The sequence below is a fragment of the Leptonychotes weddellii genome, chromosome 2 (assembly GCF_054177405.1).
Source record: "Leptonychotes weddellii isolate Sample4059 chromosome 2, ASM5417740v2, whole genome shotgun sequence".
Taxonomy (NCBI): Eukaryota; Metazoa; Chordata; class Mammalia; order Carnivora; family Phocidae; genus Leptonychotes; species Leptonychotes weddellii.
The window spans coordinates 37,269,863-37,291,629 of record NC_138370.1 but is presented as its reverse complement, the minus strand read 5'-3'; the positions used below and the strand labels follow the sequence as shown (position 1 = coordinate 37,291,629).

At 55.7% G+C, this 21,767-nt stretch overlaps 2 protein-coding genes and 1 long non-coding RNA gene across 7 annotated transcripts in view; 2 read left to right on the top strand and 1 right to left on the bottom strand.

Moving 5' to 3' along the window:
• LOXL2 (lysyl oxidase like 2) overlaps positions 1 to 9,874 on the top strand; it is a 52,994-nt gene extending 43,120 nt beyond the window's left edge. For all 3 annotated transcript variants that reach the window (XM_081810198.1, XM_081810192.1, XM_081810187.1), the window contains 4 exons: positions 4,882 to 4,997; positions 6,100 to 6,236; positions 8,089 to 8,200; positions 8,942 to 9,874. In XM_081810198.1, coding sequence (XP_081666324.1) covers positions 4,882 to 4,997; positions 6,100 to 6,236; positions 8,089 to 8,200; positions 8,942 to 9,021 — 445 coding nt within the window. In that variant the 3' untranslated portion in view covers positions 9,022 to 9,874. The remainder of the gene's footprint in view (positions 1 to 4,881; positions 4,998 to 6,099; positions 6,237 to 8,088; positions 8,201 to 8,941) is intronic.
• R3HCC1 (R3H domain and coiled-coil containing 1) lies at positions 616 to 19,055 on the bottom strand. Of its 3 annotated transcripts, XM_081810204.1 has the most exons (8): positions 18,903 to 19,055; positions 18,394 to 18,521; positions 17,882 to 18,019; positions 16,374 to 16,986; positions 15,192 to 15,364; positions 13,542 to 13,612; positions 12,069 to 12,164; positions 10,831 to 11,159 (listed from the first exon to the last, which is right to left on the bottom strand). In XM_081810204.1, exons 1-8 carry the CDS (start codon positions 19,026 to 19,028, stop codon positions 11,032 to 11,034), a joined length of 1,473 nt encoding a protein of 490 aa, XP_081666330.1. In that variant the 5' UTR covers positions 19,029 to 19,055; the 3' UTR covers positions 10,831 to 11,031. The 3 variants fall into 3 exon arrangements, with proteins under 3 accessions (XP_081666339.1, XP_081666330.1, XP_081666334.1); XM_081810213.1 differs by lacking the exons at positions 10,831 to 11,159; positions 12,069 to 12,164; positions 13,542 to 13,612 and adding an exon at positions 616 to 904; XM_081810208.1 differs by lacking the exons at positions 10,831 to 11,159; positions 12,069 to 12,164; positions 13,542 to 13,612 and adding an exon at positions 13,631 to 14,634.
• The window catches only part of LOC145718724 (uncharacterized), a 17,682-nt gene continuing 14,329 nt past the window's right edge, over positions 18,415 to 21,767 (top strand). The window contains exon 1 of the long non-coding RNA XR_014141988.1: positions 18,415 to 18,511. This is a non-coding gene — a long non-coding RNA (uncharacterized LOC145718724). The remainder of the gene's footprint in view (positions 18,512 to 21,767) is intronic.

The following is a 21,767-nucleotide window of genomic DNA, read 5'->3' as shown; positions in this document are numbered from 1 at the left end:
GCCCAGTAGTCATGAGACCTGGTCTCTCAACCCAGCTGTGCCTCTAACCAGCTGCATGATGTCAGGCCATCTGGGCCACATCACCTGGAACCTCCAGAGTCCCTGCCAGCCCTCAGCCTGTGGACTTGGCCCCAGTGCTATAAATCCTACACAAGAACAGAAATCCTAGAGCCAGCCCTAGCTCAACAGAAGCCACCCCATTCATCTCCTTGCCTTGTCTTTTCTTTTTCTTTGCCTTGATTCTTACTCTAATGCAGAGCCCACTGCCCTAGCTTGTTCACATTTTCCTGCTGGGACCTGACTTGGGCAGGTAGAGAGAACAGCAGAAGAGAGCACACTTTTGAAAATGAAGGGGGGAGGCCCTGCCATGCAACAGGGCAGCAAGCCCCCAAGGGGTCCACAGTGAGCGCTCCCCCTGGAAGCCCTCCATCTCTGCAACAGAGCTCCCTGCTTCTCACAGGGAGGCCCGTGGGCTGGCAGAGTCAGCCTGTTGCAGACCTTTGCATCAGAATCTGCATTTTGACAGGATCACCAGGTGATTGTGTGCGTGTGACATTCAAGTCTGAGAAGCCCCGGCCCAGCTAGGACTAGGCATCCTTCCAGCTGGAAAACCTAGTGACCACTGTGAGGGGCACAAGAACTGACATTTATTGACCCCCTTCTAAGTGCCAGGTACATTTTCAAGGGTAAGGGAATGGGAGACTCGGTGTTTATATGACTTTTCGAGAAAGTCCAACAGGAAGTTGCCAGGCAGGGATCCCCGGCTCGTGTCTGACTCCAAAGCGAGTGCTCTTTCTGTTACCTCTGCTGAATCTTCATCAGAAATCTGTCCTTGCCTGCTTCTGCGTGTCACAATGGATGGTCCAGTCACATTCAAATCGGTGTAGTGATAGAACTGTTAAATCTGTTTCAAAAGAAAAGACTAGGATAGAACTTACGGTGTTGATTTTCCTTCATAATTATTATCCATGTGTTTTGAATGTCCTAATTAGCCAAAGAATTTTTGGTCTCTACATAGAAGCATGTCAGCCTTCTGCAGGGTGGATGTCGGAGAGTAAAATTAAAGTTGTGACCAGACTGGTGCCGGATTTCCTTAGAGAACAGATGGGTGGGAGCCCTGGGGCTGTGGGGGCTGGTGCTGCCCACTATAAGTTGGACATAATTGCATCTCTGTCCCACACGTGGCTGTCCACCCAGACATTACATGGTGGGAGTCTCCGTGGGACATCTGCTAGCTCTCCAAGCAGTGGTCTGTCCTCTAAGAGTACACATGGCAACACCATGGAAGTGTTTCTTCTGATCTGAAACCCTGGACATTCTGATCTCTTCCCCACCCCACCCCCTGCTTTTCCTGTCGTCCTGTTTCATTTCTTTGCTTACAGATGTTCTAGTCGGTGGTTTGGGAGGAATGGATGGAAAAAACATGCTGGCCAAGCATATGTTCCTTCAAGCCACCTCTTCCTTGTCCATAACTGAGAACCTATGACCATGAGATCTCAGGGAGCATAAGAGGGTCCCCCTACCCCCTGCCCGCAGCCTCCAGAGCTCCAGGGGACATCTCCAAGCTCTGTAGGAGGACCTTTCAATCGGACTTCTGGCCCCAAACCTCGGTTGGGCCCCTTTGGGAGTCTGATGAAAGCAAGCCCTTCTCCCACTCCAAAAAAAAAAAAAATTATTTCTAGAAGATTAACCATCCTCTTTCAGCAGATTTACTGACTGTGGAGCCAAAGTTGAGAACCCTGGCTCAAATGAGTGTGCATGGGGATAATTATCATTCCCAAAGCAATTAATGCCAAGAAGAGGAACAGAACTGTGTTCTTTGAAAGCCTTCACATGAAACCTAAAGACTGAACCCCTTAGCACCTTCCTTGCCAACCAGACATAGAGGAAAATGCCGAGTTGTCCTCTCCCATATGCATCACGCCCTTGGTCGATGACCCTACCTGTGGCCCAGGGAGCGGGGCCACACCTGTTTAACTGGCATGTCATGTCACAGGTCCGACAGGGTCTAGATGGAGCTGGGCACAGAGCAGCTCTGTCCCTGCTGTGGTCTGGAGACGAGCCCTCGCAGCGCAGGCAGCCCCACGAGAGGCGCTGGGAGCCGGCAAGCAGGTGCCCAGCACAGGTGCCCCCCTAGGGAGCTGGGGACAGCCCTGCTACAAAGGGGAGACTTCCGTTTACTCTGCCCGGCTCCCACCATGTGCAGAGCAGGCTCCGTGTTGGATCAAAGCCCCACAGATGCGATGTGGCCTCTGGGAGCCAATTTTAGGCCCTCGTCACATCCGTAGGGCTTTGTTCTGGCCGGAGGGCTCCCAGCACGTGGGGAAGGTGGGGTGGAGCGAGCAGAAGACCCTCGCCCTTCGTGACAGCACCTCCTGAGCCTGGAACACAGCCCCCGTATTCTCGGCAATGGGAACAGGAGCATTGTCCCCAGTGCAGCTGAGCATCAGCCAGGACGTCCATTCTGGAGGCACCGGAGGATGAAAGGTGGCAGCATCTACAGTGTGCACTGACTCTCTGATTCAGTGTTATGTGGGCCCCAAGTGAGCTGGGATAACAAAGGGTATACCCAACCCTGCCGTCCTCCTCTGGACTCACTTGGTCTGTTTTCCACGTGTTCCTCATCTCCTCCTTCCACTGACACCATGTCTTAGAATACTGAGCTCCAGAGTCTTGTGGTAGAAGGCCGTCCTTCCTTTTCTCCAGATTACAATGACTTACACCAAGTGTCAGGTTATTCTCTCTCTCCTTAGGTTCTGGCATTTCTTTCCAAGTTGTAATCTCCCTAGGTCCTACCCCATGGACCCAGCCCCCTCTTAGACTTCCAAAGGTCGGGACACCTCAGTGTGGAAAGAGGAAGGATACCCTCATCACCAATATGTGCCTTCCTGCATTCCTGGGGGCCCCATCTGTATTTCCTGGGGGCACAGGGCGCAGGGGTGCCTCGGCCTCTACAGCCAGCCAGCGGGGAGGGGGACGTGGCCCCGGGGGTGATGTCCACACCTGTCCCAGAGGTAAAACACGGGAGCTCCAGGACTGCAGCCAGCTGGAATCAAGAGGCTCCAAACCAGCTCTTTCCCTCCTCGTGTTCACGGGGGAAAAACTGAAGAGCTAGGGAAGACTCTTAAATCAAGTCTGCAGGAAGCAGGAGGAGCAGGAGAAGGTCAGCCTTACAACAGTCCCTCTGTGGACTCTGTCTGAATTTTGTTTAGACAACGGAGTATAAACCCATTTCTCTTCAGTCTTTCCAGCCGGTAAACATGGTAACATAAACTCCTCTCTGAAAGATGCAGACATGTTTTACACAGTGAGTCAGACCTCATGTCTCATCCTGCTCCTTCGAGAAGCCAAAATAGACGCGTTCAAAGTCATCACTTTGACTTGCCACAAAATGTATCCTTGTGCGTGTTCTCAGGGGGCCCCTGGCTCAGCATCGCTTTACCCAGAGACATGAGCAACCCGGGAAAAGCCCGTTAGGAACTCCTGACATTATTTTTAGCGCAAGCCAACATAGGAGGAAGGGGGAAAGAGCCTCTGATTTCCTCTCCGAAAACCTGTCGTTTTAATCCCCCCCTTGCCGCTGTCCTGACTGCCCCTACTCCGTTGGAGGGAGCCTGAGGCCGGCCCCGGGAGGCCTGGGGATGGAGGAAGGCTGGGAATGGTAGCAGCAGAGTAGCGATGGCGGTGCTTATGAAAATACTACCCGTGGTACTACCGTTAGCAGGAGTAACAACGAGAGAGTTGGCAGGTGCTGAGTACCCCTCTGTTCCAAGCCCCCTGGGAGCTCTTTCTGTGGTTTCTCTGATTCCGTCCTTCTGGGACCCCTAAGAGTGGGTCCTGTGACCATCCCCTCTTTCCTGAGAAAGAAGCTAGCTAGTTTTGCTCCCCGAGCCTTGGGTGCCCTGTATTTCTGTTCTCCACTTGCCGCATGTCCCTGTGATGCCGGAGACAAGCGTGTTCAAACAGTCGCACGCGCCGGTGATTCCCACGTTGCGGCTCCGGCTGGGCCTGGCCCGCCCGGTGCCTCAGGGAGGCCCCGGCCCACATGGCAGCCATCTTCCCCTGGTTTATTCTGAACCAAACACAGCACCGCTTTCCAAGAACCTGCATCTGTTCTCAATTCCTCGGCAGCAAGAGATGGGACACTGCTACACAAGAGCGCGCCCTTCTCTGCTGTCACCCCGAGCCCACAGGGATGCGCCTGCCACGCTCTGCTCCTTCCCAAGGGACTGAGAGCCCCCTTTGCCCCTTTTGTCGCATCCCAGGCGAGGGGCACAGACTCCTGCCGCCCGCTTCCCAGCTGGTGCCATGGCCCGGGGCCTCCCTGCCTCGAGTCCGGGCTGTGGGAGGGTCTTGCCCGGATACCCCCTGCCTCTCCCGTGCCCGCTCTTGCCGCCTTGCCCCTCCTCGACGTGCCGTCCCTGCCACATCCCCACTTCAGAAAGTTTCCGGAGATCTCAGAAAGTCACTTTCATCAGTCTGCAGGAAGTGTACCAAATAGGGATGGGCTGGGAGGGCCACCCCAGCGCCCAGGGGGTTAGAAAAAGCACTAAGGAGCTCTTCATGGATGGCGCGCACGGCCTGGCGGGCCCTCTGCCCCCCAGCGCACCTCGCTAACCCCCACAAGGCCCAGGGCGCTCCGTGCAGGCTTGTTCCCGCTCAGCTGCTGGGAGGGCCGAGGCCTGCACGGGCGAGGGCCTCTGGCGGGGGGCAGCACGGTTACGGCTTCTGCTTCTGCCCTCCCATTCCTCAGGCCGTCACCCACTCGTCTTGCACGGGCCACCCCTTTGGACCCCCCGCTCGAGGCAGCTGCTGGTCGGCGGCATGGCTCCGGTCACTGACCTCTGGGCCCTCTGTCTCTGTCTCTCTCGCTCGCTCCAGGCACTACCACAGCATGGAAGTGTTCACCCACTATGACCTCTTGAACCTCAATGGTACCAAGGTGGCCGAGGGCCACAAAGCCAGCTTCTGCTTGGAGGACACAGAATGTGAAGGAGGTATCTTTGGGTGGGTGGCTTCAGAGGGACTCCCATGCTCCCACCTGTCCTGGAGCCCAGGCCTGATGCCGGACTCTCACGCTGGCCACGGCTGACTCTCCTCAGGGCCCTCCGTGGCTATACTCGGGGCTGGGCTTGCGGGCGGGGCCTGTTGTGGAGGTGCTGGACCCCCCAGAGTCATGCCGGGGGGCACTGGCGGGTCCACATGGCCCCCAGGTGGGGCCAAACCTGGCCCGACGTCCCCTCCGCCTCTCTCCCTGTGTCCCAGCATCAAGCCCCCGCCCCACAGGCTCATGCCCCCCGAGTCCAAGCCCAAAAGACCCGCTCTGAGGTTCCCGGGTCTCTCGACGCCCCCAGAGGCAGCACTCTGCTCACACGTCTTGGAGGCCGCCACAGCTGCACGGTGATCACCAGTGGGCCCGCCTGCCGCCCGACCTGCCTGGGGCTCAGGGCGACACAGTGCTGCTTCCCCATATGCCCCGTGCTTCGAGCAGTGCCCACACGTGGCAGCCTCAGTAAATGTGTGTTCACTAGTCAGTCGTGGACATGCCACGCCATGAGATCACACAGACCCATGGGTTTTGAGCACCTGCTCTGTGCCAGACGACCAGCTGACCCAGTAAGGGTCAGATACACAAACCAGATCTGAGCCCACATCCAAGTGCTGACTCGCCAGAGGGTGGCAAGATGATCCCCCACATTAAGCTAAATATTAACCACCAGAGCTTTCCCAAATCACACTCCCTTCATTCCCAAGCTAGCGGGAATGCCAGAGTGGCAAGGAGGGCTTTGTGGAAGAGGGGCACTCGGCTGGCCCTAAAAGGACAGGTGGGATGTGGGTAGAGAATCCGGCAAGGGGTTCCGGGGACATGAGAACAGATCGGAAACCCATGCGGTGGGGATGGGACGCCAAGCCCAGATGAAGCAGAGAGTTGAGGGCTTGGGGGAAGGAAGAGATTTGCTGACCGTGGGCTCTGGGGACAGCACCCCCCGGTGGGGCTTCTCGGGGCGCGGTGGCGGAAGGGGAGCGCAGAGGGCAGGCACTTGAGGCAGTGGGGCCAGGGTGCAAGGTGACCGGGCTTCTCTGTGCCCCTGCCTGCAGACATCCAGAAGAGTTACGAGTGTGCCAACTTCGGTGAGCAGGGCATCACCATGGGCTGCTGGGACATGTATCGCCACGACATCGACTGCCAGTGGGTCGACATCACCGATGTACCCCCTGGAGACTACCTGTTCCAGGTAGGAGGGGGGTTCCAGCCCCGGCTGATGGCAGGAGGGCCCTATTCCCCGGTGATGTGGGAGGCAGCCCCCTTCCTGCTGGTGTCCAAACACAAAACGCGTGCAGGGAGGCCAGGCTGTCTGAAGTGCAGGAGTCCTACACCCAGGGGCCGGCACATCAGGGTCAACCAGGTGACCTAGGTGTGGGAGGCATGCACGCGTGCGGGGCACTGCCAACCTCCCGAGACATCCGCACTCAGGTAACACCTGGCACTTGCAAATCAAAATACATGTGCAGCCAGATCTGGTCCTCAGACCCTAGGGCACCCCACGCCTGCGTGTCCTTTGACACAAGCTCTGCCCTCCCCCACACCTCTCCCGGTGCCCTCTCCCGTCTGTGCTGTCAAGGCTGAAAGCAATCTCATGAAGAGCCATTCACTCTCAAATGTTTGTGACTTGGGTCTCCCAGAAGAGTTGGCCTCGTGCAAGGGTCTGCAGAGGAGACAGTTCTCCTGCCTCCCTGCAGACACAGTGGCCCGTTCCAGCCATGGGAGCAGGGCCGCCGCATCCCCAGCCTCCCCGTCGGGACCACAGGTGCACTCGGGCCTGCGGAGGCTCCCTGGCGCCCTGTCACGTTCCTACACAGCCACCCGGCTTGCTTTCGAGCTGGCCCCGCTGGGTGGCAAAGTGGGTGACCAGAAATGTGTCATTCTGCCTTGAAAACTTGCCCAAGGGGGCATTCAGCCAGCCCAGAGCCTGGCCCATGGTCCCCACCCTGCAGACGGCCCTGGGAAGAACCAACACCTGCAGAGAAGTGACCAGAGAGAGGCTTTGAAAGTCTTCCTAGGCTGGAAATCAGACAGCCAAGCACTTTTCCACCCACAAACCCCAAACCGCAGACTTGGAGAGGCCCAACCAAAGTGCTCTTTATTTTAAAACCTGAATATCCATGTCTCTGTGCACGTACACGGTGCATGGGGGTTTGTGCGTGAGGTTTGCTATCGCTCTGCCGGGTGAATGGGTATCATCATGGGTCCCGACAAATGCCATCTATTTAACGGTGGCTCATTGAAAGCTTGATGCCAGGCCTGGCCGTGCCTAAACCCTGTGAACGCAGGTAGCCCCCCAGTGATGGGCTCTACAGTACTCCCATTTCACAGCCGGGCAAACCCTGATCACATTTGTGTCCCTGACGCCTGAACTATACAATTCGCTAATTAACTCAATAGGAGTGTGTCAGTGCCTCAGATTAAGGAAAAGAGTATTTCCCTTGGGCCAGACTCGGAGCTTTAGCTGTTTGAGAGCCCTGGCCTGGGATTCACTGACCCTCTCCGTTCCCACGTGGCTCCGTGTGCAGACATCAGTAACGCTGCCAGGGGCGGGAGAGAGCCGGGTGAGGAGGAAGTGGCCTTCCAGGCAGAGGGGCCTGCGGGCAAAGGCTCAGAGGCAGGGCATGTGTGACGTCACACCTCCAGGAGCAGAGAGCCTGGTCCTTGTCCCCACCTCATCTCAGCACGTCCTGCTCCCCAGCTCCCTTCCAGTTCCTATCAACAGCCTCTTTTGTGGCCTCCCTGGGCCCCAACTCCTGCCTCTACTAACCTCAAGCCTCCGAGGGCCCCCAGGAGAGGGTAACCCCTTCACGAAGGCCTCCTTGTGGTAAGGGGTATGTGTGTGAACCACACAGAGGCCAACGGCCAGGGGCGCACACTCTCATGCCTCCGGGCCTCGCCCCCTCATCTCGGGCCAGTCCTGCCCCAGCACCGGCCATGCTCCCTCTCATGAGGTCGCCCCGGCTCTGGAGGCAGGGCTGGTCTCGGCGGGGTCCGGGCCCTGGCAGGACTCAGCAGCCCACTCCGATCTTTCTCGCTCCCAGGTCGTCATTAACCCCAACTACGAGGTCGCGGAGTCTGACTACAGCAACAACATCATGAAGTGCAGGACCCGCTACGACGGCCACCGCATCTGGATGTACAACTGCCACATAGGTAAGGCCCTGGGCCCTCGGGGAGAGGGGGAGCCCCCCAGGCCTGCCAGGTACCCCCTGCAGCCCACCCGTCCGGGAGACAGGCAAGAATTGCCCTGCTTTGTCGAGAAATCCGAACAGCCTCCTAATCTGGGTAGAGCGCGGGGACTGGAGCCAGCCTCCCATTTGCACACACAGGAAGGAAGCTGTAGACACATAAGGCCTGGATGGAGGCTGGGTTTTCGCAGCCAGCTCTGGCCAAGGAGGAGGGCGGCACCCCGCCGGGCTGGAGCTGAGGCCATCTCCTCGCTACGCATGTGACCTCAAACGTGGGCGTCAGCAATTTGTGGGTTCTGTGTATCGTTTCCCTCTCTTGAGAACTAGAAGTTAGTCAACAACTGTGGCTCCTGGTCACCAATAAAGAAACTTTTCCTTGCATTATGCACACTGGGGAACAAAAGGGGAAGTAGGGCTTCCTCTCCTGCAGGAAAAGCGATGGCCCCCCCTCCCTTGCTGGCAAAAACTAAACTCGCTAGGGTTAGCCATGCCTTCGCTCAGCTCTGACAGAGCACCTGACCCATGCGTGGCCCTCGGGGTGGCCAGCACTTAGTGGCCGCCCTCGGGGCGTCACACAGAGGTGGCCCCAGCAGGCCACCTGGTGGACGGCGGTGGCTCCAGGGCCCCTGAGGCTGACAGCTCCAGTGTGGGAGAAGGCTGAGCATCTGGTTTGCCAAACTCTGTCTCCCCCATGCCCACCCCTCAGGTGGTTCCTTCAGTGAAGAGACGGAAAAAAAGTTTGAACACTTCAGTGGACTCATAAATAACCAGCTCTCCGCACGGTAAAGCACCAGGTCACCTCCTGTCTTCAGGCCACGGCGCATCTTCCCCGACAACTGCAGTCTGACGGATGGCCACCCTCCCCCCTCGTCCAGCCCAGCCCCTGCCCTGTCCCGACCTCCGGCGGCCATGTCCAAGGCTCGGGGGGACACGGCGTGCCCATCATCTGCTGGGTGCTGCTGCCTGACCTCTGGAGCCTGGGACGACCTGGGAAGACCTCCAGGGTGGGGCCTGACAACAGGGTCCTGGGCACCAAGAGCCATCTTGTCTGGGACCCCAGGAGCACAGTGAGCAGCAGTCCCGCCGAAACCACGGGCCACCCTGAGTAGGACACCACCCCACTCAACTCACGACAGATAAAATGCCAGGTTGGTGGTGGGAGCTATCCACCCAAGGCGGTCAGGCTGAATTCCATTTTTCCTCCCCCTAGGTCATTTCCAGACAACCTGAATATCTAGACCTCTCTTCCAATGAAACAGACTGCCTCTACTCTGTTATATTCACATACACAAATAATGCTGCCACGTGTTTTCTACTTAGGTGAGCTCAGAGTTGGTGCTTTCCCTCCCCCCTCCTAAATCCTCTTACAAGATACCATTACTATATTTTCACAGACTTTGAAACACGAAGTAATTTAGTGGCATTTAATATTGGGCATCTGGGCCTCTGAAAGTATAGCTCAAAAGAAAAACCAACCCAGCCGTGTAAGTGACTCATCTTTCTGTTGTTCCAGTTCTGTGGGTAACTGATTTAACGGTGCTATAACCAGGGTCCTGGGTGATGAGGACACCCACCGAGCGCCATGTGTCATCACAGACACTTACACATACTTGAAACTTGGAATAAAAGGTTTATGATACGCATCTGTGTTTCATTTGGGCCCCTGCACCCAGCCCTGAGCAGCAGAGCTCCCGCGGATGGTGGGCGGGGAGGGAGCCTTGCACACCCTCCCAGGTTCGCGCTGCAGAGACGGGTTCCCGGGGCGCCTGCAGTAGCCACCACAAAGACGGACTCTTGCCTTCCGACAGCAGCAGTCTAAGGGTCACAAAGACGCAAGTCCTGACCCTTCCTCAACTCGTGTTCTTCGTGAGTCTGTGGGGCACGGCAGCGGCGTGAGGACAAGATGGGACACCCAGATGTCAACCGTCCTGGGAGGCGCCCACAAGGCCGGCGGCCGGCCGGACTCTGAGGGGGGCGGTGACGCGAGGCGTGCACACCAGCACCAGCAGGGCGAGCTCTTCCCAGCGCGGGCAGGGTCGGCGGCCAGGGCGGGCCGCTCTCACCCGGGCATGGGGGCTCCCCTTGTCTCAAGAGCATGCTGCGGCCCAGCAAACCGGAAGGGTCCACCATGACCCCAGAGCACCAAGTAGGGCCGCCTGGGCACCGATTTCACCCAAACCAGAAACACGAGTGACCCGAGACCTTGTCCCCGAAGATGCCCTTGTCCCTGTGAGGGAGTCAAATTCAGCAGCTGTCTCAGGGGTTGCCTCTTGGCTTTGTTCGTGGTTACCGAAGTGCACAAAAGGCCTTCTGTGACCCATAGCAGCAGGTAACACTGGGACCAGGTCCAGCGGTTGGTGCCCTGCAGCACGTGACAGCAGGTTAGGATGCCTGACGTGTCAGGAGACCAGGCAGGTGTCACACACCACAGGTGCAACCTGCTCCCCCCACCCCAAAACTGGGTAAACCCTGGGCAAAAATGCCTTTGAGGCCCTGCTGGGATCCTCCAGGCCAACCTGGAGGACCCATTTCTTCAGCAGCCCCAGGTCTAAAATGGGAGACAAACAGCACCCCCTAGTGTTCCCTGGCAGACCATTTCATTTTGAAGCAACTTCCAAGTTTTTATTTTTTCGAGTTCAACTCCTGCAACTAAACCAAACGAAAGCCCACCACGCCCCATAGGGACACCCTAGCAAACCGCACAGGGCTATTCTGGTGTCCGTAAAGGCTTGTGGTGTTGAGGCACCAGCCTAGTCCTGTGGGCGCCAATCCAGGCTTGCTGGGCCTCTCAGGGCCTCAGGGAGGTAGACACTCAACTGCAGGCCGCTCTTTCTTCTTATGTTGGAGCCCCAGGGCCCGGGCCACCAGCCTCCTGGCCACCGCTGTATTTGTCTGTGGTCTCGCCTTCGCCAGACGCAGGAGCTCTAAAAGGAAAGCCCCATGGGATGAGGACTTGAATTCAAAGCTATGGCCACCACTCTTCCCAGCGGAGAGCCAACCTCTAAGACCCAGCTGTGCCCACAGCCTGGCCAGATGCCCGTGGAGTCCTCGCCTAATCCTGCCACCTCTCCCTCTTCCCTGTTTGGGCCACCTGGGAGGGAAATCAAGTCAAGATGGGACACCCAGAGCTCTTGGACTGACAGGAAATTTACTGTCCTCAAGTCTGAGGCAAAGGCCACAAGGGCCACAAGGGCCACAAGGGCACTGGATGGCCTCAGCAGGCCTCTTCTGAGCCAGTCTCGCCAGCCACTGTGCAGCCACAGAAAACTGGCCTATAACACCCCCAATCCCGCTTTCGGGAAGAACAAGAGGAAAAAGGAGCTATCATTTATTGGGCACCTTCTGTGGGCCAGGCTGTTTTCTTCACCCCTCCAGTCTACCCGGTACAATCTGCTTATTCTACAGAGAGAAGAACCAGCTCACAGATGTTAGGTGACTTGCTCAAAGTCAACTTAAATAGGTGCCAGAAGCCGGATCACACCCAGGGCTGACCCCAAAATCCAAGCTCTTTTTACCCCACTGTAAAATATGGTTTCTATGGCCCTACAGGAAAGACTGAGCTTTTCCCTGAGCATCACCCAGAAGAGGTAAGCACAGGAGGGCAAGCCCAGAGCACAGCGGCTGGCGAACAGCTCTCCCTAATGGAGCCCTTCTTCCCTAGGCATCCCTGGGCCCCTGGGGTGCGGGAGGAGCACCCCTTTGGCCACGGAAGCCCGGCGGTCCTAAGGCGCAGAGCTGAAGAACAAGCAATGAATTCGAGGGAAGGCCCCACCCTGCCCAACCACTCATATGCTCACACAGCCTTCCCATCAGGACATAGCCGGCCTCCTTACTTGGCCTCTGCAAGGCTTTCAGCTTTGACTGCTTGGTTCCCTGCATGAGGGGCCGGATCTTGAGCACAGAAAAATCCTTGGTCAGGGCTTCAGCAGCTATGGAAAGAAAACAGATCTGGAGCCATCCCTGTTCCTCCTGGTGAGGCCCCGTCAGGGCCAAGGAACGCATGTATCACCCCAAACTGACAGAGCTGCTCTGTGCACCCATCTGAAGCTCGGGGACATGGCTGCCCTGACACCACTCCGAATGGGCAAGAGACGACCACCACCTATTCGTCTCATGCCCCCAGAGCCCCGCAGGCCTGCACGCCGCACCCGTGCTCTCAGATGGGAAGCTTCCATGCTCTACCCTGGGCCGGTCAGGAGCCACACCAGCGAGGCTGCAACCGTGGACATCAGGGAAGGCAGGCTCCCACCTTCCAAAGCCCAGGAGCTTCGACTAAACTCTCCCCCTTCCCCACTCAAGACCCTCCCGGGGCATGCCCTCACTGCCCGGAGCTGTGCTGGGGCCACGGGTACTTGGGCTAGGTACGTGCTGCCGGACACAGCAGGTCGGAGCTGCAGGTGCAAGCCGCCCCTTCGTCCACGAGGATGCTGAGGCCCGACAGGACCCGCTCCTCACACACAGCGTGGCAGAGCTCAGGAGGTAGCCACGGCCATGCCACACCCAGGGCTCATTCTCTCCACGGCACCCCGTGGTCATCCTCCCTGCCTGCCCTCAGTCAGCTCCTTCAGGGGGCCTGCAGCAGCCCCCACGCCCCAGCTTCCTGCTCCCTCAATGCCACAGGCTCCCTGAGAACTCGGCCCGCACCAGCTATGGCCTCTTCCAGCTCTGGTGTTCAGAAGCTTGTGGTTATGGAAAGTCCAGCCAAGGGGGTCGGGGGTCTTGATAAATACACCCAAAGTGAGCCACGGTGGGGCAGGGGCGGCTTGGGGAGTGGCCGAGAGGGGGAAGGAGCACTGCGGTCACAGCCAGGGGGCTGGCCGACATCCCCAGATTCGACACTAAGACGCTCTGTAACCTGGGACAGACTGCTGACATTCTGGAAACCTCGGTCTCAGAGTAGGTCTGACCTACTTCTTGAGGCTGCAGTGAAAGCCGAATAAAATGCATCTGTTTGAACCATATGAAATCGCCAGTATTTTAAAGGTTTTTTTACCCATAAAAAGAGCACATTCATATGATTTCGTTTCACATGCAGAAGCACCCAGAGCTCAGCCCATGACATGTGCTCAGTAAACATCACCGGACTCAGAAAACTCTGACCTGAAGGCACTACCATGAACAGGAGAGGGTGTGAGCTGCCTGGCCCGAGCGCCCCACTCTGCCGCCTCTGAACTTCCGGACCAGGCGGGCTGGGCCGCGGGCTGCCAGTCCACCTGCTCAGGTGAGCCCGCACCCCGCACATGGGTGACCTTCCCTTGTCAGCGGCAGTCAGAGAAAGGGCCAAGCCCACCGTGAAGCTGCATTACCTGACGCCAGGCAGGGAAAGACACCGAGCGCGTGCGTGTCATCTACCCACTGAATCCTGAGCCCCTTCTCTCTGTGCCAGGGAAGAGGAGACAGAGTGAGTACAAAAGCAAGGGGCAAAACCCCCTTCTGCAAAAGGAGTCCCCTCCCACCTCCAATCCTCCAACACTATGAGCCCAAAACAAGTTCCTATCTCCCCTGCGGAGACAACCCTTTGCAGCAAACTTTCTCAAAGACCACACGGTTAGCTTCAGAAAGACAAGTGTCACCCCTGTTGACTGGTGGGTCCCAAATTCCTAGAACTGAGGAAAACTGGACTCAAAGAGCTCAAAGACCACAGTGCCAAGGGTGAAGACAAAAGGGTTTACCTGCTGGGGACAGGGGGCAGAACCTAAAATAAGCCTGTCAGTGTTACTGCTCCTGATCAGCTTTCTTCCTACTGCTCAAGAAAGCCACACTGAGTCTGGGGCTGATGAGAGGCCGAAAGCAGTCTGAGGCCCCTGTTTCTCTGTGGGCATCGCCCGCGCTGGCTGAACGAGTCACAGGTGGCCCCAGTTTGACTGCACCTTCAGGGAGCGAGAGCAGATGAGCCCCTCATGCCCCACCAAGCTGCCCCTTCAGCCTTCCTCAGGCTCAGGCTCAGGGAGGCAAGGGAGGGCAGTTTGGAAAGCAGTCAGAAGAGGGGACCATCAAGAAAGGGATCTTTATTTTTTTATTTTCATTTTTTTCAAAGATTTTCATTTTATTTATTTAAGAGAGCAAGGGGGAGGGGCAGAGGGAGAGGGAGAGAGAGTCCCAAGCAGACCCTGCGCTAAGCATGGAGCCTGACACATGGCTCGATCTCAACACCCTGAGATCATGACCTGAGCCGAAACCAAGAGTTGGACATCTAACCAACTGTACCACCCAGGTGCCCCAAGAAAGGGATTTTTAAAAAACTAAGCTGGAGGAACGCCTGGCTGGCTGTCAGTGAGGCATGTGACTCTGGATCTCAGGGTTGTGGGTTCGAGCCCCATGTTGGGTGTAGAGATTACTTAAAAACAGAATCTTTAAAAAATAAATAAATAAAAGACTACACAGAAAAGAGAAAGGAGACTGGAGAAAGGAAAATGAGCATTAAAAAAAGAAAGGGAGGGAGGGAAGAAGGAAGGAAGGGAGAGGGAGGAAGGAAAAAAAGGAGAAAAGATTGGAGTTAGATCAAGAAATTTGGGGAAACAGAACTCTCTGCTTCCTACATACCCCCTTGGTGCCCATCTCCACCCTGACTCTGCCCCAGGGCATTTAGGCCCAGCTCACCCCAGAAACAGTTCTTGCACGGGAATGGCCCTCAGTCTGTAGACTGACTGACGGACTGGGTGGCCAGGACGTGGAGCAAGGGGAGGCATCCCGATGGGGGGCCCGGCTCCTGGCAGGCGTGTGGGTGTGCAGGGGGCAGGATGGAGGTCTACCGCCGCATGCCCGCAGGACCAGATCTAGGGCCCACCGTGGAGTCATGGCCAGCAGGAGTATGGAGCGCAGAGCAACCACATCCACTTTCTGCCCTTCCTTCCAGACAGTAGACACTGGGGGAGCGGCAGGTAAGTGTGCCCAACAACAAAGTGATGTCCTAGCGTCCACCTCCCCTGCCTCCCTGAAGCCTCGAGAGCACTCACTGGAACTCGGAAAATGCGGCCAGCAGATCCTCAGTCTTGAGTGTCGGCTCAAAGTCATAGATCTCCACCACATGGGCAAAATCCTTCTCTCCAGGCAGCCCTTCCACGAAGGAGGACGTGTCCACATGGATCTTCTCTACCTGAATCTCCTTCTCAGTCAGGTTGTCTGTTATCTGGGAGAGACCACACCCTTTAGCAAGGGGAGCTCGGACACCTGCTCTCAAAACCACACACAGAGTCCTGAAGAGAGAAGCAGGACTCCCCGGCAGGGAGCAGAGCACCCCAAGTGGCTTCCCGCTTCCCACAGGAGCCACGCCTGGCGGGAGTCCGGGAATGGCAGGAGGAGGGCAGAATGGGCTAGAAGGTGGAGAGGTGGGACTTTTAGGGACGGTAACTTACTTTTATGGAGTCCCCATTGGGGAACTGGCATTTACATGCATTATGTTCCACAGAATCCTGAAAACTATACTCTATACACCCCCTTTACAGATAGGAGTACTATATATCAAAGAGCTAAGTAATTCTGCCCAAAGATACATGGTCAGCAAGTAAGAGACAGAACTGGGCAAGTCCAGGATCTTTCCTCCCCTTATCATCAATGTGACATTAAGCAAGTCTACCTGGTCTTTAGCCTTCACATATAACATAGTAATAAAAGACGCCCACCCTCCCAACCGAACACCACAGCCAGTCTCGGGGACAGACACACCGTTCCAAGGAAAGGAGATTTGGAACACAAGGCCTCAGGCAGAACCATTCTCATGACCCAGGCTTATAGTCCCTTACGAAGCATTTCCTCGTATATCCTACCTGTTACCTTGTGAAGCAAAGTATTACTATCTGCTTCTCAGATGAGGAAATGGGAGATTTAGAAAAACAAAAGGACGTGCCCATAGAGAAGCTTGTCAACAAGCTCCTACATGATTGCACAGGGACCCAAATCCACACCCTGACCCCATATCCAGAGCCTCGTCCCCTCCACTATGTCAGTCCTGACTTCTTGAGGAAAGTCCCAGTGCTCCACCCCTACGTCTCCTAAAGGACCCCTATCAGCCAACACCCAGCCCTGCTCAGCCAGCGCACACCCTGCCCCTCCTGGCCAGGACCCTTGGTCTCCACCGGCCCGCGACCACACCCACCCCACTTCCGCCCTCCCTTTTCTGGGCTTAAGAGCCTCATCACCTCCTGCAGCAGCTCACTGTAATCGTCCCCAGAGCCGGAGCCAGGCCCCTCCTCTTCCGCCTCTGCCTCTTCCACCTCTGCCTCTTCCGCCTCTGCCTCCGGGCTCTTCTCCACCTCATTCCCATTCCCCTCTTCCAAGTCCAGCCGCAGGCTGCACCCCAGCCTTGTGGCCATCTCCAACCCATCTCCCATCCCTGAGTGGCTCTCAGGCCGTGGGGACTCAACACCAGGTGGGTCCAGTAGCTGCTCATTGTCACAGTGTTGGTCTGGGCCCTCTGGGTCCTCAGGTGCCTGAGTCATCAACACAGGGAGGTCCTGATCAGAGCTGAGGTCCCCAGCACCAACATTTCCAGGCTCTTCCAGGAGCCCACCAGCTGGAGGATCTCCCTGGGGCGCTGGGGTAGAGGATGGTACCCCTTCTTCTTGCCTGCGCAGTACTCGGGGCACATACAAAGCCTGATCCGGTTTGCGTCCGCGATGCCACCGGCCGGCCCATGCTCCTCGAGGACCAGCAGGTGCTCCCTGGTTTGAGGTGGGCCGGGGACCTCGGTACTTGCTAAGCTGGGAGGCAGGAGGGTGGCAGGGGCCAGAGAGTCCATCTGAACTGGGTAACCTGGAGCAGGAACAGGAGGTGTGATCAGAGCAGTGTTAAGGACAATGGTTTACTGGAGCTACCTGCCATTCAGGCATGAGGCTCTCGAGTCAGCATTAGGCCAAAACCAAAGCCAAAATGACCCCTGGAAAGACCACACACTCTGTGGAAGGCACTGCAGAGGAAGCTGAATGCCAACTTTGAAGAAGAAACACCAGCTCTCCCTCTGGTGTTATCAACTACATAGAGATACCTGAATCTTCGGGTACACACTAGATAAAAGTAAGTACTTGCATTTAGGAACCTGGTTATTAGAAAAATATACAAAAAAAAAAAGAAAAATATACAACTTTGGGGGTGTCTAGGTGGCTCAGTTGGTTAAGCGTCCAACTCTCGATTTCTGCTCAGGTCATGAACTCGGGGTCACGATCTCAGGGTTGTGGGATCAAGCCCCACATCGGGCTCTGTGCTGAGCATAGAGCCTGCTTAGGATTCTCTCTCTCCCTCTCTCACTGCCCCCCTCTCTCTCTCTAATAAAAAAAAAAAAGAAAAAAGAAAAATACATAACTTGAAGCACTAGGATCAGAGCCGCTATGGTAAGATCCTGTGAGATGCACATGGTAACAGAGATGCGTGAGCCTCAAGTGTGCTTCTCACAGTCCATGGCCTCTCAGAGCAAGCACTCTCACTGCTTAAACTGCTCTATTTTTCTCTCTTTCGGCCCAAGTGTATAGTTAAATTTGCTGAATGAATCCCCCAAACAACGCACAGCTACTCCACTGCTAAAACAGAAGGCGGCATTGACTTTAAGCAGCTGAGGTGGGGACAGAGGAAGCAGCCTGTCCTGGTTCCTGACCAGCTTACCCACCAACCCACAAGGAGCTACTGAGGACCCCCATGGCACTAAGATACACACCTGATATCCAAGTGACAGATAACTGTCCTTCTCTTCCAGCCCTCCCCAACAGAGAAGCTGCTCAGAAGATCGAAATTCTCTGCTGTCCTGTGGATCAGGTATCGGAGGCGACTGGAGAGCGGGGGGAAAAGAAGTACCCTGGGAAGGGATGGGAATGAGTGCTGAGCAGGGACCTAGGGCCTGACCCCCACCAGGTCCATGCCCAGTTTACAGGAGGCTTGACACTAGGCTCCCTCGCCGACTGCAAAGGACGTGAGCACAGAGGTTATCACAGGGAGTTACTGGTACCATTCCACTCCTGTGCTGACACCCTTCGATCTCTGGGTGGTGCTCAGAATTACACAGGGAAGATGTGGCTGAGAGAGGCTGTGGCTAGGAGGTTATTAAACCCAAAGGCCAAGATCAGAGGCAGGTAGGAACCAGCTACTTGGGAAGGGGCCACAGGGGGCTCCGCGTGAGCCCGCCCTTCCCGCACAGGGAGCTGCCCCCCACCCCCCCGCACTCCAGCTTACTTTGACAGCTGTTTCTGCAGCAGAAAGCGGTCCAGCTCCTCCTGGATGCGGTGCACAAAGTCATTCTCGGCGGAGGAGAGGAAGACGCCGTCCAAGCAGAGAAGGGCCAGGGTGACAGGTGAGAGAGCCTGCGGGGCAGTCGGACCCGGCGCGATCAGAGCACAGACCCCGGGCCCACCCACAACCCCGAGTGGCGGTGCCGCAAAGGTCTTAGAGGCATCGCGACCAAGGTCTCTCCTCTGACAAATGAGGAGCCAGGCCCCGAGGAGGGGAAGGGACGTGCCCAGAGTCCCCGGGCAAGTCGGGAGCGGGGCCAGGGAGGCGCCTCCTACGCTGCCTCGCCCTCCCCGGGGCGGGCCCGCCGCTCACGCCCGGGGAACCCGCGCGGCGCCTCGGGGGCCTGCTCGGCGGGCGCGGCCTGCCCTTCCCAGGCCCCGAGCGAGAGGCCCAGGGGGCGCGGGGTGTGCCCGGGGTGGCGACCCGCCGCCAGGCCCGCACGCCGCACTCACCGCCGCGGCCCCACGCGTCGCCGCCGCCGCTCTGAGGGTCCCCGGAAGCCCGCGCGCCCCGGAGCGCCCCAGCACCACCCGGCCTCTGCGGAGCCACAGCGCCACCGCGCGGCCCGGGGGAGGCATCGCCGAAATGGCACAGGGGCGTGTTCTGGGTTTTTGGTTTTTTTTTTTTGCTCATGAGAGCACGCTGTCTCCTAGGATTAAGTTCAGCAAACACTTTTGAGTGGCTCCTACGTGCTAGGTCGTGGGGTACCAGATTTTCCGGTTCAATGCTCCCCTCCCGAGGGACCTAACAGAGGAATAAGGAGGAAGGAAGTTTGGGGGCACCAAATATTTCACCACCTCTTGCCCATCACTGCCCTTCTTTTGCCCTCATTGATGGAATCTTCAAAGAAGTCCAGCTTGACACCAAGGGGTCACTGATAAGGTGTACTAGCCTTGTGGGTAACTGGACGAGGTAGCCACTAGCATGGTGACTTGCAGGCCATCAAATTATACTACCCTACTACATCCACAAGTAACTCCAGCACCCACCTTAATTGGGGCTTGAAATTCTCGCCATCAGACAGCTCCTCCTGGCTATTATAATCTAGAAGACCAGAGTTGAAATCCTCCTGTGTCCTGAAAGGGGCGGAAATGTAAGCCCCTGATCATCCTGAGTCCAGAAACTCAGAGCAAAGCAAGGCCCTGAGCTAAGAACACTTAGGACCCAGGTTTTAATATAGAGATGGGACAGTCTGAATGTGCCCTGCAGTAGGATACGGACAAGGTTATGGGGACAGTGTAGCTCAAAAGGTGGGCTGGGAGGAGAGGCCTGGGAACAGAAAAATGGAGAGAAATTAAGATGCATTTTGCATTCTCACAGTTTTTCCCAGAGTATTTCTTAAGAAGATGTGGCATTATATCACATTTACAAAAACTATCTTTCCAGATAGTTCCAACAATAAAAAGGGCCTAGAATAAAGGCAAAACCCGGTGCAGGAAGAACTCCAGGGAGCCAAGTCATGAGTCTCTTTTCTGGGCATGGTTGTGAGGAGCTTCTGAAGGCCTGACAGGTCCTCTGCCCCCAGCCTGGAGGGGCTTGTAGTCCCTGAGGGGGTCAGAGGATGGGAGGGTGGCAGGAAGAACAAGAGAGACACCCTTTTGGTTTCTGACCCCACCAGCTCCACCCACACTCCACACAGGCTTGAAGTGGGAGCCCGCCTGGAGAGAATGCGGAGTGGCCACACGATGGCACTGTTTCTCTGACCAGGCTTCCTCGACTGGGAGGTGTGAGGCTGGGAGGTAAGCCCACTTGGCCACAGCTAGGGACCAGATCTGACCTGGGAGAAATATGCCTGGGGACTCAGAAAACAAAGGCCCAATTTTCTCAGCAAAGTGGCTATCTCTCCCCAAAACAGAAGGACAGATCAAAAAACCCAGGAAACAAGCCATGCCCCCACCTCTTTAGAGTTGATCCATGTTACAGATGTTCAACACATGCAGAGAAGGTAAAAACAAAGCTCCTAGAGGAAGGCTGCCCCTGAACCGCTTCTACCACACCCTCTTCAGGTGGCTCAGAGGCTAAACAGAAAAAAAAGGCGTCAGCATGCAGGACTCCATCATGGGTGGACCTTATGAAGGGACGCTTGCATAAATGTGGAAGGGAGTCAAAGTGCTTCTACCCACACTATTTTGGGACAATATCAGGTGAGGATAAATTGGGCCCTATTACTCAGAGGTGAGTAAACAGAACAAAAAGCAGCACAACGGATAGACAGAATTTCTACAGGAAAAAAAAAAAAAGGAAAAGCACAGAGCAGGAAAAAGAGCAGAGCAGAGCATCAGAGCATAGATGGTAAGAAGATATTGGAAGATTCTCTTGAGAAAAGAGAATAAAATTTCAGTTAATAACTGCTTCACATTCCCAAGGAAATCAAAGAAAGCCTGATTTCCGTGTCACAGCGGATAAACCAACAGATTGAGATGAAAGAGAACTGTCAGAGCCATGGAAAGATGTAAAAGAGGCAATCATGTTCATCACAGAAGCAGCAAAAACTAGAGGCAACAAAGCAGTGTCGCTGAGTAAATGCTGGTGGAAAAGAAGATGACTATTTACAGAAAGCTTGCCATATAAACTGCACTCATTAAATCCTCACAGCAGCCCTTTCAGATGGAGATTGTTAGCCTATTGTACAAGAGGAAACTCAGGTTTAGCCAAGGACACCCAACTACTAAGTGCAGAGTTGGAACTCACTCAAATCTAGCTCTAACCTGCCACACCCATGCTCCCAAACACCGCAGGATTAAGATTCTCCATCTTTGGAATGTCATTAGAATTGTCTTGGTGGCCAGGAGCCAGATGCAGAAATCAGGAATGAAACAAATTCGATGAATCCAATCCGTTGGAGCAGCATGCTAGTATGTGCTATAGAATTTTACCCAAAACAGGAGGTACGAATGAAAGATTATGAAAGAATTGAATGCAGGGGACACGGGGTCCCAAACAGTCCCATCTGAAGGGATGGACCTAGAGTTCCCTGCTGCCATAGTGTTCTCTTTGTGTTTAAGGTGAGGTTTAAGAATATCCAGTTTATGACTGTTATCAAAAGTCCTTGTAATGTTTGCATAGTTTGGCATATTGGAGAACCTAACACATTAGGTGGTGGTTCCAATTTCAAAAAAGTGAAATGGATCTCAGACTTACAATTTTAAATGGGTAGATGTAATGATGTGGAGAAAAAAGGCAAAAGAAATGTGGATAAAATTAATTTCCTTACAACTTGCAGCCCGTTGACAAATACTTGAGACAGGCAGAGTGAGACATACCTCCAGGAACTCACAACTGTCTTAATGTTAATGCTTTGCTAGAGGCTTAACAGT

Excerpts from the sequence above, each read along its gene's own strand:
- R3HCC1 (XM_081810204.1), bottom strand. The coding sequence starts at position 19,028 with ATGCCTCCCCCGGGCCGCGCGGTGGCGCTGTGGCTCCGCAGAGGCCGG. Across the intron at positions 18,522-18,902 it reads CGACGCGTGGGGCCGCGGCG|GCTCTCTCACCTGTCACCCT; the intron begins GTGAGTGCGGCG and ends ACTGCCCCGCAG. Across the intron at positions 13,613-15,191 it reads GCCGCATTTTCCGAGTTCCA|AGAGAAGGGGCTCAGGATTC; the intron begins GTGAGTGCTCTC and ends TCCCTGGCACAG.